The 14,839-nt window shown below is 36.9% G+C and overlaps 1 protein-coding gene across 2 annotated transcripts in view; it reads left to right on the forward strand.

Annotated features, from left to right (window-relative positions):
- The window catches only part of LOC139762487 (inactive phospholipase C-like protein 1), a 377,622-nt gene that overhangs the window by 360,724 nt on the left and 2,059 nt on the right, over nt 1-14,839 (forward strand). Inside the window, exon 22 of one of the 2 annotated variants that reach the window (XM_071687427.1) lies at nt 1,057-1,277. In XM_071687427.1, coding sequence (XP_071543528.1) covers nt 1,057-1,277 — 221 coding nt within the window. Of the gene's footprint in view, nt 1-1,056; nt 2,159-14,839 lie in introns of those variants that run through there. The other variant, XM_071687425.1, reaches the window with a different exon arrangement.

Raw genomic sequence — 14,839 nt, forward strand, 5'->3', positions numbered from 1 at the left:
TTTACAGCATTTTTGTTAAAATTCAGGCTTGAAGTTTATGAAACATAGCAAAAGTGATCAAAATCTTTAAGAAATGATATTACTGATGGACTGATGTTTTAGAACATGTTTCAGGAAATCAAAACCTTCTCATACTTTTGAATAAACATGGCAGGTAAAACCAGAAATGATATATGTTCTGTATGTATTGTAGGATGAATGTTAAAGGTGTTTAAAGCAAGTTGAATTGTCATTCATAATTTTTTTTTATCTTAAACTCTGAAATATCGTGATGGTCATTATTACCTATCACCATAAAAGCACAGGCTCTGTGACTTATGTCATTAGCTTTTTTAGATTCCTGTTATATAGTGTCTTCATTGTAGGATATTTCTTGAGTCCTGACAAGTTCATCTAACTTATCTGACTAGTCCCTAGCGAAGGTTTAAGCATCAGTTATAGTGTTGCAGCTTCTTTAAGAGTATTATCATTAGCTAAAGCAACAGGAGGATTGACTGAGAAATGTTCTGGTTAAAACTTGTTCTATATTGTGAATGGTGCCACTCTAAGGCTTATTGCATTTTGACCAGTAAGTTCTGCTAGGAAACTTTTAGGTACAACTGGTATGATTATTTTCACTACAGTAGCTCTTAACTGCAAACTGACGTAGAAGTCTTTTTGCTTATACATGTGATGTACAAAAGAATCATCAGTGAGACAAATAGCAGTCCTAATAATTCTTTCAAAAAACTACTTCCATGAGTAACCAAAACCAAAGCTTTTTAAAGCAAATCTCCCTGCACCAGTTTTATTCTTTTTTGATTGACTTCCTTACTTCTGTTATCAGTTTTAAGCTTAATTTCTAGAGCTGTCACTGACTTTCTTATATTCAAGAATGAGATATTGCAAGAATGAGACAACTGCTTCACATTTAGAAAAAGAAAATGAATTTGCAGAAATGTTTAACCAGGTGTCTCACATTTGAAGGGTGTGAAGAGAGCTACTTCATGAAAGACTACGTATCACCCTTCACTTAAAGAAAGAGCATGCACATTATAGGAGAAAATTTCTCAACAGGTGGAATCAACCAAGGTGACTTTAGATAGCCTGAACACACGAGACAGATCGCCTTCAGTCCGAGAGCGCCCTCGCCTCACCCTAGCTAACCGTCATAACACCACAGATAACCTCACCACCTATGGAAGTCTTGGCCGGTCACCAACTACCCCTAGCAGTGACTGTAAGCCTAAGAGTATCCTAAAAAAGAGCAACTCCAATCTTGAGTCTAGCAGTGTTGGGTATGTAAATGAAGAGCATCGGTTGTCACCAAGTACTTCCTCTACTGTAGTTGGAGATGATGAAGATACCACAGAACTGCTAAAGCCTCCTTTACTCCATTCCTTCAGCTATACTCCTGGCTTCAGCTATGAGCAGAATACTGCCCTGTAGTTTGGCTCATCACTAAGTACTTTGGCTCTTTTTAATGTGCTGCTGTATCCATAGTGGACAGTGTAGAGTTTAAGTACAGTAAAGCTGCAATACCAAAAACCTACAGGTGTAAGAGTGATGATAACTGTCAGCCACAGCAAGAAATTTGTGATTGAATGTGTTACTAGTGACTTAGTGTTGTGAAAATATTTTTCATTTATTAAAAGTGAATCCCTTTTAGTACTTTACATGAAACACTTAGATCTGTTAGAAGTAATTGTATCATTAAATGAAACTTGCAATACGTCCATTTGTGGCATTTTCAGCAATTTTGAACTGCGGAAAGTTATTCAGTAGTCATCATTTTCTAAACACAACACAGCATTAACAAGCCTTATTGACATGCCTTCCAAGGTATCAAATTGTTGATTTTGCCACAAAATTATTATCTATGTCATTTTTATATTTACCTCACGGAAAGATCACATTAGGTCACGTGTTACCAAGCAACATGATTAGTGAGGTATCACCATATTTTATCAGATGATTTTATATAAATATAAGATAATTTTCCTAATGGGTGCTGCTACTCTGTATATTGAATATCCACTTATAGCTTTGTATACTATTGCTCTGTAGATACAGTATGTAGTTTCTGATGTATTATTTATTTTGTATATATTGTACTGAATGTTAAATAATTCATTAGGAAGTATTCAAGTGCAATACAAAGGAACAATGACAGGCTTAATGTGGTGTATTATCTCAATACCTGATGAGGCTTTCAGTATTCATTTCTATCGTAGAGTGCTAGCCTTGGCCTTGAACTCTGTGTACATTATCTCAAAATTACTAGAAAGCTTATACATTCCACACTGACTACAGACATCCATCACTTCCAAAGTTTAGCTGTAGCAGCAAGTCATTCTTTCTTTGTCTATATTTTATTATTCAGTAATCCCTAACTCAAAGAATAACTTGAAAAATACTGATACAGTGATGTGCACAAAGGAAATGCAGTAAGTAAATTACCTTACCACTAAATTTATGAAAGCACGGCATATAGGAATTACCTAATATTAAGTAAAATGAGGAAGCTCTGGAAAGTATCTAACCAAGTTTAACCTCTCAAATCACATCAGTTGTCAGCTGGATGAAAATTACAAGAAAAGTCTCGCTTTTTATACAGTATATGAATTGTGTTTCACAGTTCTCTATCCTGCAAAGTGAAGGTTATCAACTGTCCATCTAAATTTCAAACTTAAAAGTAAATCCACCGAATGCCAATATATTTACAGTGCACAGCTTTTATAATGTTTGACCAAAATCCTTTTTTGTGGGAATATCATTCTTGAGTTGCAGAAGGGTTTTCCTTTTCATAATCCATAATCAACACAAATTATTTTTATCTGTAGACTGGGCTTAGTTGGGTAGATTTTTTTTTAGACTTCATATATACTGACAGTAAAATCATACAGGTGAAAGGAAAGTCTACATTTAGGGCACTATTTTAGGTACCTTTATAGTGGAAACACCTATATTTATTTTTGACTAGAAATTAATGAACAGTTCATGATAGTTCGAAATATTTATTTAATTTTATGAATTACTGTATTTGGTTATAAATTTTTCCTTTGAAAGCATTTGAGGTGGGGACTTTTCTTTTTTTCATCTGCCATCTCCAATGTCTTTATTGAATAGAGAACATGATCACCCTTTAAAGTTTCGATAAAGCTTTTCTCATCTTTCCTCACTGTGCTGTTCGATATACCTCAAAAATCTCCTCAGTATTAAACTTTAACTTAAAGTATCTTAATCATACAGCTGCTTCCGTAGGATTCATCAGCATGTGCCAGTTTTTCAGTCTTGAAACATCTGACAAAAGTGGGGAGGCACTGACGCAAAGGGATATTGTGAGCAGAAAAAAAATATTGAAGATACAAATTAAACACACCAAGTGGCTTGATACAGGTACTACACACACACACACACACACACACACACACATAGATTTATTAATGCATACAGTCCCATGCAAATTTTTCCTCATAAGTGAAATAAAATGTACCTTTTAAGAAAAATAGAAGAAAACCAACTTGTAACAAGTGATATGCTTTTCTGAAAAAATTGAGGTACTTTATTGTCCTTTGAGTAATATAATCAGTGAGGCAGTCACAAGATTGACAGAAATCTATAATCATGCCAAACTGATAATCATCATAAACTTTTTGCTCATTACTTTGGGGGCTGGCAATAAGAGGTTCTCATCAGCACATTGCGCTGATGTTAAATATACCTCTGCACATTATCAGCTATGGTCATCAACAGAGATTTCACTCTTGTATATACACTCTTGGACAGGGTCAGTTAACATGTCTGTGCATCTTAGTCATTTCAATGTTATTTTTACTAATGGTGAAAACCTCTTATGTTTCACTTTCCTTTTAGCAAGAGAAATAGTTGTTTAAAGCCACTAAAGTATAATACACTATCCAATCACTATGCTCAGTAGTTACCTCTTTTGAATATTATTTTTCGTTCCCCTATATGTTCTGTTTTATACCTCTTTTTAAGTCAAATTTATCTAACACAGTAAATTTATATGACAAAATAGCAGTGTCATGATTTCTTAACTGTGGTTATGGAGGAACTTTGACGCTCAATATGCAATGAATTGGTAAGGTATGAAGAGTTAATACTTACTTAAATTTACTTTCTACATTTATCTGATTTTTATCTAATTTTATATTTCACACAAAATGGTTTTATCGTGAAAATATAATCCAATAAAGATTTTCTCTATTTTCACTTTAGGTTTTTTGTTAGTCTTTGCTTCAGTAACTTGGAACTCCATGCTTTTGAATCCTCCTCCTAAATGCATTTGATGCTACAGCAAGAAAGCTAGGTATTGTTTACCTCTCAGGCATAACCAATATGAACTGTAAATATATTGTTTCTTTTTCCAAAATACAAAAAATGATTATGTATTACCAAAAACTTTAAATTTTGATGGGCAGTCACTTCAACCAGAGCACAGCTTAAGACATTTATTACATGCATGATGTGGTTTCTGAGAAATAATAGAGCTGTAATAGATGTTGATTTACTACACTAAAATGAAATTCATTACAAATTAGAAATTTGTAATGCAGAAAACTGTATTGGATAATCATATTTTATGATAGAGAAAATAACCATCATTTTCCATTTGAGTGAGCAGTCCAGTTAGGCATTTCTTTGTTTCTGTCATGTTGCTGTTCTCTTATTTGAAGTGCAGTGGCACATAAAGAAATATTCTCATACATTTTGATTCCTAACATTGCCATACTTTAATGAATCAAACATCCTGCTGCAGTACTTAAACATAAACTGAAGAATTCTGTGTTGTTTATTTATCAGTGATTGTCATTGTTGCAATTTACTTCCTTTTAAGATTATAGATATATCAAGAGGGTAAGGATTTCTTCAGTATTTAGACAGAAATGGTAAAAATGACTAGGAAAGCAGGAAAAAGAAAGATGTAAAAGTAAAGAAAGTAATCAAAACAATGTTAATTGACTTACAGTATACAAAAGTTTTAGAAAAAATAACATGGGCAGACTTATAGCTAAAACTTTACAACTATGAGTAGTATACCACTCACTTAAAAAAAACACTAGTAATGAAAAATATATTACTAAGTATTTGCTTTGTATCTGTTTGCTAAGAAACAGAGAAAAAACTTAAAGCTCAAATTTGGAAATTGATCCTACCAGAACATTTTGTATATTGCAAATGTTTTTCACTCCTTACATGATAATAATCACTCTTATGGTTGTGGAAAGTTCACACACGCACACACACACACATATATATATTTCTTTCTTTCTTTCATACTATTCACCATTTCCCGCATTAGCGAGGTAGCGTTAAGAACAGAGGACTGGGCCTTTGAGGGAATATCCTTACCTGGCCCTCTTCTCTGTTCCTTCTTTTGGGGAAAAAAAAAAAAAAAGAGAGAGGGGAGGATTTCCAGCTTCCCGCTCCCTCCCCTTTTAATTGCCTTCTACGACACGCAGGGAATACGTGGGAAGTATTCTTTCTCCCCATCCCCAGGGATGATATATATATATATATATATAGGGAATGAAAAATGAGAGACCAAATTGGAGGTGGAAGGATGGAGTGAAAAAGATTTTGAGTGATTGGGGCCTGAACATGCAGGAGGGTGTAAGGCATGCAAGGAATAGAGTGAATTAGAACTATGTGGTATACCAGGGTCGATGTGCTGTCAGTGGATTGAATCAGGGCATGTGAAGCGTCTGGGGTAAACCATGGAAAGTTGTGTGGGGGCCTGGATGTGGGGGGGAGCTGTGGTTTCGGGCATTATTGCATGACAGCTGGAGACTGGGTGTGAACGAGTGGGGCCTTTGTTGTCTTTTCCTAGCACTACCCCGCACACATGAGGGGGGAGGGGGATGGTGTTCCATGTGTGGCGGGGTGGCGGTGGGAATGAGTAGGGGCAGACAGTGTGAATTGTGTGCATGGGTATATGTGTGTGTATATATATATATATATATATGTGTGCGTTGGGATGTATAGGTGTGTATATTTTGCGTGTGTGGACGTGTGTGTGTGTGCATGTGTATGTGGGTGGGTTGGGCCATTTCTTTCGTCTGTTTCCTTGCGTTACCTCGCAAACACGGGAGACAGCGACAAAGCAAAATAAATAAAATAAATAAATTTTATTCTATGACATGCAGGGAATACGTGGGAAGTATTCTTTCTCCCCTATCCCCAGGGAATATATATATATATATATATATATATATATATATATATATATATATATATATATATATATTATACTTAATTGCCGTCTCCCACATCAGTGAGGTAACACAAGGAAACAGATGAAAGAATGGCCAACCCACCCACATGCACATGTATATACATAAATGCCCACACATGCACACATACATACATATACATATATATCTCAACATATACTCAGATACATACACATACCCAGACATATACATGTATACAAATGTACATATTCATACTTACTTGCCTTCATCCATTCCTGGTGCTACCTGGCCCCACAGGAAACAGCATCGTTACCCCCTGCTTCAGCAAGGTAGCACCAGAAGAGCATACAAAAAAGGCCACATTCGTTCACACTCAGTCTGTAGCTGTCATCTGTAATGCATCAAAACCACAGCTCCCCATCTACAACCAGTCCTAACAGACCCTGCCATGCCGTATCCCAGACACTTCACATGGCCTGGTTCAATCCATTGAAAGTACATCGACCCCTGTACACCACATCATTCCAATTCCTTCTATCCTGTGCATGCTTTTCATTCTCCTGCATGATCAGGCACTGATGACTCAAAATCTTTTTCACTCCTATCATTCCATCTCCAATATGGTCTTCCCATTCCCTTCATTTCTGACACACATATCCCCTTTGTCATCCTTTCCTCACTTATTCTGTGTGCATGTCCAAACCATTTCAGCATACCCTCCTCAGCTATCTCAACAACACTCTTTTATTACAAAAATTCTCTCTTACACATTCATTGCTTAATCGAACAACCTCATACCACATATTATCTTCAAACACACCCTCCCTCCTCTACACAGCCGTATCTGTAGCCCATTTCTCATATCCAGTTAATAATGTTGGGACTACAGTACCTTCAAACATGTGTATTTTTGCTCTCCCAGATGATGATCCTTTCCACATATTCTTCACTGCTCCCAGAATGTTTGCCTCCACTCATCCTGTGACTCGCTTTCACTTTTGAGCACTCAGTGCCTAAACATGCAGGAAGGTGAAAGGCTTTGATAGGAGAGAATGAATTGGAGCAATTTGTTATACAGGGGGTGACATGCTGTCATTGGACTGACCCAGGGCATATGAAGCAGCCAGAGAAGACCACAGAAAGGTCTTTGGAGCCTGGTTGTGAATAGGGGGCAATGATTTCATTGCATTACACATGACAGCTAAAGAATGGTTGTAAGTAGATGAGGCTTTTTCTTCCTCTTTTCCAAGTGCTGCCTCACTCATGCTGGAAATAGCGAACAAGTACAAATGAAAGAAAGAAAATCACCATATATCATTGCAAACACGTCAACCCCAAACTTTTCTCTAACTTATAAAAGTATTGTTATTTTGATTATCAAGTTCAAAAAGAATATAATTTGAAAAAGAAGAATTTTCAAAGTTACATACACTTTTGTAAATTGTAAGTCTAGTGAGCTTTGACAGGAAACCTTTCACCATAAAGGAATTTCTCATCATAAGGAATACTTCCTATGCTTCTCTTCAGTGACTTTCTTTGATGCATCATAAATCATTTATTTTTGAGTGGAAATTATAATAAGGATTAGATAGAACAAAATACTTTTGTAATAGTACCAGGCTGTACCAATGCATCATTAAAACAAAGAGGATGGCTGCTGCATGGGTGCAGACAGCACTTGGATTCACAAGCGGTGAGATTGTTAACTACACCAGCTTGATCTGAATCTTGCATGCACTCCAAAAACTTATGAACATTTTTAGAGTGGAATCCTTGTGATGATTTTATTTGTTTATAATGATTTTGACTGCTACAAGTATCTTAGGAATCTAGCATAAATCAAGCTATCTATATTATGACAATGATATTTGTAGTATTATTATTATCAGAATTAGTATTTTTATCATTATTAGTATCATTATCATTTATATTATATCTAAATACTTCTCCCACCTTTCTGAGACACTGTCTGGAATAAATGAACATCGGCCTCATTGCCACACATCCACTCTCCAGCAGTCATTTGTAATTTACAGTGAAACTAGTGCTACCATCCACAACCAAGCCCCACAAACTACTACATTATCATTAAATCACTTAATGGCTGTCCCAGGAAACAATAAACATCAGCAGAATGTCAAAACTTGGTGAAGGAATGTATCAGACTCGATGAAAACATGCTTCCAGTCACCATTTTCTGAATGTCTAGCTGTGTTTGTGAATATAAATAACGAATTATTGTTACAACAGTTATTATTGCTTTCATTCATTTTTTATTAATTATACTTAATCACTGTTTTCCGCTTCAGTGCGGTAGCACCAAGAAAAGGATGATGAACGGCCCATCCACTATCATATGCACTTATATATATTTCTTTCTTTCTTTCAAACTATTCACCATTTCCCGCGATAGCAAGGTAGCGTTAAGAACAGAGGACTGGACCTCTGAGGGAACATCCTCACTTATATATATATATACATATATATATATACGCACGATTAAGTATGATAGAAAGAAAAATATATATATGTATATATATCTTTTCTTTCTTTCTTTCAAACTATTCGCCATTTCCCGCATTAGCGAGGTAGCATTAAGAACAGATGACTGGGCCTCTGAGGGAATATCCTCACGTGGCCCCCTTCTCTGTTCCTTCTTTTGGAAAGAATACTTCCCATGTCTTCCCTGCGTGTCGTAGAAGGCGACTAAAAGGGGAGAGAGCGGGGGCTGGAAATCCTTCCCTCTCATTCTTTTTTTTTGATTTTCCAAAAGAGGAACAGAGAAGGGGGCCAAGTGAGGATATTCTCTCACCATTTCTTATCTTGAGAGTGACAGATCACTAAGGGCTGCCAACATCTGTGCTGATATTAATTTCTTCCTTTATTTACATAAACACAGCCTGTAACCCTTACTATGCGATGTTGTTTGCCAATGTGCAAGGCTGTGCCATACTGTGTGATGCTATGCCATACTATGTTGTGCTATGCCATATTATGCAGCACTGTATGATACTTAGAACTTTCTTTTTAATAAATTACACTTTTTCCACTTAGCTATGGCTTTCTCAAAAGCAGTAACACCATAATGATTCTACAGCTGACAGATGAGTAGCTTACAGGACACTTAATCCCTACCATCAGTTGCTCCACTATCCAGTGATTTGCTTATCTGATGTTCACAATACAACGTATAATATAGTCATGGTAAAAATAGAAAATTTGAAAAAACCGTGCATGCTCATAGTGGATGATACCTCTGACAGGTAATGCCTACAAGATCAATCATTCTGTAGCAAGTGGCAGTGCAGTGTCCACCATAGCAGAAACAGTATTCTATATGCTCTCTGTGGAAAAAAAAATATAAGATAATTTTATGATAAAAACACACACAAAAAAGGTAAATATTTCAAAACCAGTCTGTACATTGCAAATGATCATTCTGGTGAGCTGCTCTTTGTTAGCAAATGGCAGCATCCACCAAGGTGGCCAATACAAGACATCAACCTTCTCAATCTCCTAGAACAGTAAGAGCCAAAAGTACTCTAATGAGTCTGGTGTTTCTGGGAAGAAGGAGAGCAGGAAGAGCATCAACTTGAAGGTAAAGTTAGATAAATTGAGGCATTTTGATTTAGTACAATATGGTGCATGCCCAATACACTGATGAGAATAGTTCATGAGCAGGCAGAGAAAATGAAGCTGAATGTAATTCCTTTAGGCACAACAAAGATCATCCATATTAAATGTGAAGTTATAGAAACATGCAGCAAATATTGAATGTCTAAATCAAAGATCAAAATCACTTTAACATGCATGTAAGTATGTCGTTTAAGCAGCAGAGAGCTAAGTGTTTACATGATGATTTGTGGAACAAGTATGGTGAAAGATCTGAAGCTTTCACTTTTGTAGCTAGTTGTGGCTGGTATCAGTGCTACAGAGGTACATTGATTTTCATTACATTAAAGTGGCTGATGCAGCCACTAATGCAGAAGCTAGAGAGCATCCTGCCTTTTTAAAGGCTATATTGTAGAATATGGCTACATATCTCCACAGGTATTTGACACAGATGAGACATGGCCCAATTTCAAGTGCATGTCAGCTGTAACATTCATTCTATAGAAGAGGAGACTGCATTCAGGTTCAAAGATTGCTTGATGCTTCTGCTAGGCGGGAAAGCTGCAGGAGACTAATATGAAGCCCTTGCTTCAGAGCTACAAAGCCACATCTTCCTGATGTTTGGTGCTCAAATAAGAAAGCCTGGGTAACAATGGATAATTTTCAGGGATGGTCCACTTGCTACTTCTATCCTTCTGTGAAGGAACTTTGTGCACAGAACAGCTTGTTACATAAGGCTTTGCTTATCCTTGACAATGCCCGTTGTCATCCTCCAATCCCTGACAATTCATCTGAGCACCTTGTCATTTTTCTGCGATCCTACATCATATTTTTCTGCACCCATTGGTTCAAAGAGTTGTATTCATATCACATCCATATTGTTTGCATCCCACCCTCTTTCAGCTCATTAGGGACACACTCAACAAGAATATACATACTATCGGAGAATTTTGGCCTGGTTATAACTTACGGAAAGACAACCACTACATTGACAAGTCCTGATGAGCAGTTGCATCAATGACAGTGAGAAGTGTGGTGAAAAATCCAGCCAAAATGCATACTATACATACTATTGGAGAATTTTGGCCTGGTTATAACTTACGGAAAGACACCCACTACATTGACAAGTCCTGATGAGCAGTTGCATCAATGACAGTGAGTAGTGTGGTGAAAAATCCAGCCAAAATGCATGCAGCTTCCAAGGATTTGGAATGTAAGATCCAAATGTGCAACATGATATGGTTGAGTTGCTTGGGTCCCATGCAGAGGACTTATCAAATAAGGATATGATACAGCTGGAACAACAGTAAGCAGAGGAAGAGGATATGAAAGAAAAAAGATTCCTTTGGAGTACTGATTGTTAGAATATTGACTGAGACTTTTGGATGTCTGGATTCATCAGTAACCTATCTCCAGGTTACTAAACCATGCATTAACCTGTTACAGGGAGGTGTACCACCAGAATAGGAGGAAAATGTCCAGCTAAGTCTTAACAAATCCTTTAGATGTCGAACCTTTGGCCCTTCCTTTGTCAAAATATTGGCTGAAACTTTTGGAAGTCTGGATACATCAATAGCCTTTCTCCAGATTACTAAACGATGCATTATCCTGTTACAGGGAGTTGCACCACCAGAATAGGAGGAAAATGTTCAGCTAAGTCTTAATAAATCCAATGTATGTCAGACCTCTGGCCCTTCCTTTGCATAATTGTACCATGCCCTTCCTAACCTATAGTCTTCACATTCTAGATCCAAGGCAACTTCATGAAAGTGTTATTTCTATTAAGCTACATCATTTCTTTTAAAATGTGGATTAATAATATACCTGCATTCTACTGTATGTTATTGGAAACGCTATTCATATTTTTGTGTGAAAATAAGTTGAGAAACCTGAATCCAAAGGTAAAATGTGATTTACTATCCATTAATTCTGCTTAGTTGTGTTTTCCGGGAATGCATCCCCCAACATTAAGCAGGGACTAGATGTATGTTGTGATGATTTGAGGGGAAACAAGGACCAACTAAAATGTGTACTATTTTAGCATAAATTTAGATTTAGTGACCAGAACTGGGGTCAGATTAGTTCCATAACAATACCTACAACTGAATTAGTTTTTACTTAATACTAGAATATACTTAAAGCCCTCAAGAGCAAATAATACAGGGAATATTGATTTTCAATATACTGTATGTACATAATAAGTTACAGTATAAGAGTTTCCCCTATGCCAACCAAACATACATGCAAAGTCACAAATGTGTCTCTGTTTGTTGGGTAGTGTAGATCTTAAGGCACTACAAGCAGAAGGATCATCTCCTTGCTTTAGCAGTGTAATTTGCAGCTCGGGTACTCTAGCGTAGGTCTAATGTAGGACTGAGTAATCACCTTTCTACCTTGCTATGCCACCTCATTACTTTGGTTTTTCTAGTCTGTTTAAAGCATTTATATGAAAACAATATGCAACAAGATTATTTTTTAGCCGATAACTATGAATGATACATGGATAATCAAGGAGAAAAGATGATTAAATCAAATTTACTTAAGAATGAACTTTGTGTAATATATTATCATCATTATTATCAATTATTATTACTATTATTATTATTATCATTAAAATTATTATTATTATTATTATTATTATTATTATTATTATTATTATGATTATTATTATTATTTTTTTTTTTTTTTGCTTTGTCGCTGTCTCCCGCGTTTGCGAGGTAGCGCAAGGAAACAGACGAAAGAAATGGCCCAACCCACCCCTATACACATGTATATACATACGTCCACACACGCAAATATACATACCTACACAGCTTTCCATGGTTTATCCCAGACGCTTCACATGCCCTGATTCAATCCACTGACAGCACATCAACCCCGGTATACCACATCGATCCAATTCACTCTACTCCTTGCCCTCCTTTCACCCTTCTGCATGTTCAGGCCCCGATCACACAAAATCTTTTTCACTCCATCTTTCCACCTCCAATTTGGTCTCCCTCTTCTCCTCGTTCCCTCCACCTCCGACACATATATCCTCTTGGTCAATCTTTCCTCACTCATTCTCTCCATGTGCCCAAACCATTTCAAAACACCCTCTTCTGCTCTCTCAACCACGCTCTTTTTATTTCCACACATCTCTCTTACCCTTACATTACTTACTCGATCAAACCACCTCACACCACACATTGTCCTCAAACATCTCATTTCCAGCACATCCATCCTCCTGCGCACAACTCTATCCATAGCCCATGCCTCGCAACCATACAACATTGTTGGAACCACTATTCCTTCAAACATACCCATTTTTGCTTTCCGAGATAATGTTCTCGACTTCCACACATTCTTCAAGGCTCCCAGGATTTTCACCCCCTCCCCCACCCTATGATCCACTTCCGCTTCCATGGTTCCATCTGCTGCCAGATCCACTCCCAGATATCTAAAACACTTTACTTCCTCCAGTTTTTCTCTATTATTATTATTATTATTATTATTATTATTATTATTATTATTATTATTATTAAGTATTATTATCATGAATATAAAACCCAAGAACCCTTTCTCCAGGGCAGTTCCTGCAGCTTCATGGCTGTACTAAAATCAGTAGAAGGGAAAGGATAGACTCCTTTGGAGTCAATTTTCTTCAGTGAGATTGTACACTGATGACACAACCTTACCAAAGGTGCCTTTCTACCCACAGCATAACTACCAGCGGGTGTGATCCAGTAATCAGTAACACCTACCAAACATTTCCCTACCTTACCTTACATTATATATATATATATATATATTATAAAAAATCTATTATACATAATCGCTGTTTCCTACATCAGCATGGTAGCGCCAGGAAACAGATGAAGAATGGCCCATCCACTCATATACACATATATATACATAAACAGCCATATACGTACATATACATATCAACATATACATACACACACACACACAGAAATATACATATATACACATGTACATATTCATACTTGCTTGCCTTCATCCATTCCTGGTGCTACTCCATCCCACAGGAAACAGCATCGCTACCCTCTGCTTCAGTGATGTAGCACCAGAAAAACAGACAAAAAAGGCCACATTCATTCACTCTCAGTCTCTAGCTGTTGTGTAATGCACCAAAACTACAGCTCCCTATCCACATCCAGGCCCCACAGACCTCTCCATGGTTTACCCCAGACACTTCACATGCCCTGGTTAAGTCCAATAATAGCACATCAACCCCAGTATACCACACCATTCCATTTCACTCTATTCCTTGCACACCTCTCACCCTCCTGTATGTATGTCTTTTTTTTTTTTTAAATATTCGCCATTTCCCGTGTTTTTGAGGTATGCATTTTTTTATATATATATTCTGCATTTCCCATGTTTGCGAAAGGAGGGCCAAGTGAGGATATTCCCTCTAAGGCTCAGTTCTCTGTTCATAATGCTGTCTCGCTAATGTGGAAAATGGCGAATAGTATGAAAAAAAATATATGTGTGTATACTGAGAGATGTTACCAGAGTCCACCTGCTTGAGCTTAAGCTGCCAGAGAAGATACCCTTGGCGAGGATGTTTCATTGGGAGAAAACTCCTGTTTAAGAGCTTCTCACTCAAAAAGAGTCTATATTTCCCAATCACTGGAAGCAATGCAACCTTGGACTGCAGGAGCCTTTAAAATGGTCTTACTAGGACTGTTTCATTGAAATGGGTCCAGGGATAATTATGAATAAATGAAATTACATATTGAACTGAAAATTAGAGCAACTGAGAACAACTTTTTACCTTCTTCATGAAGGTCTGGCATTTTAAGCATTTGCTCCATCTACTATCACTGAACTATAAAAATCCATTCACTGGCAGTGGGTGAAGCAAAGACCTGAGCTGTCTGACTTCTTCATGAAAAGAATAAATAATGACGGTCTTCATAGTTATCATGACCCTACTCTGACTTGTCTTTGCTGCCCACCAGGAAGTTCCATCTGTAGTTTTATATATACTCACAGATCCTCCTTTCCAGCAAACACAGCACTAA

The sequence above is a fragment of the Panulirus ornatus genome, chromosome 43, assembly GCF_036320965.1.
Source record: "Panulirus ornatus isolate Po-2019 chromosome 43, ASM3632096v1, whole genome shotgun sequence".
NCBI classification, from domain to species: Eukaryota; Metazoa; Arthropoda; class Malacostraca; order Decapoda; family Palinuridae; genus Panulirus; species Panulirus ornatus.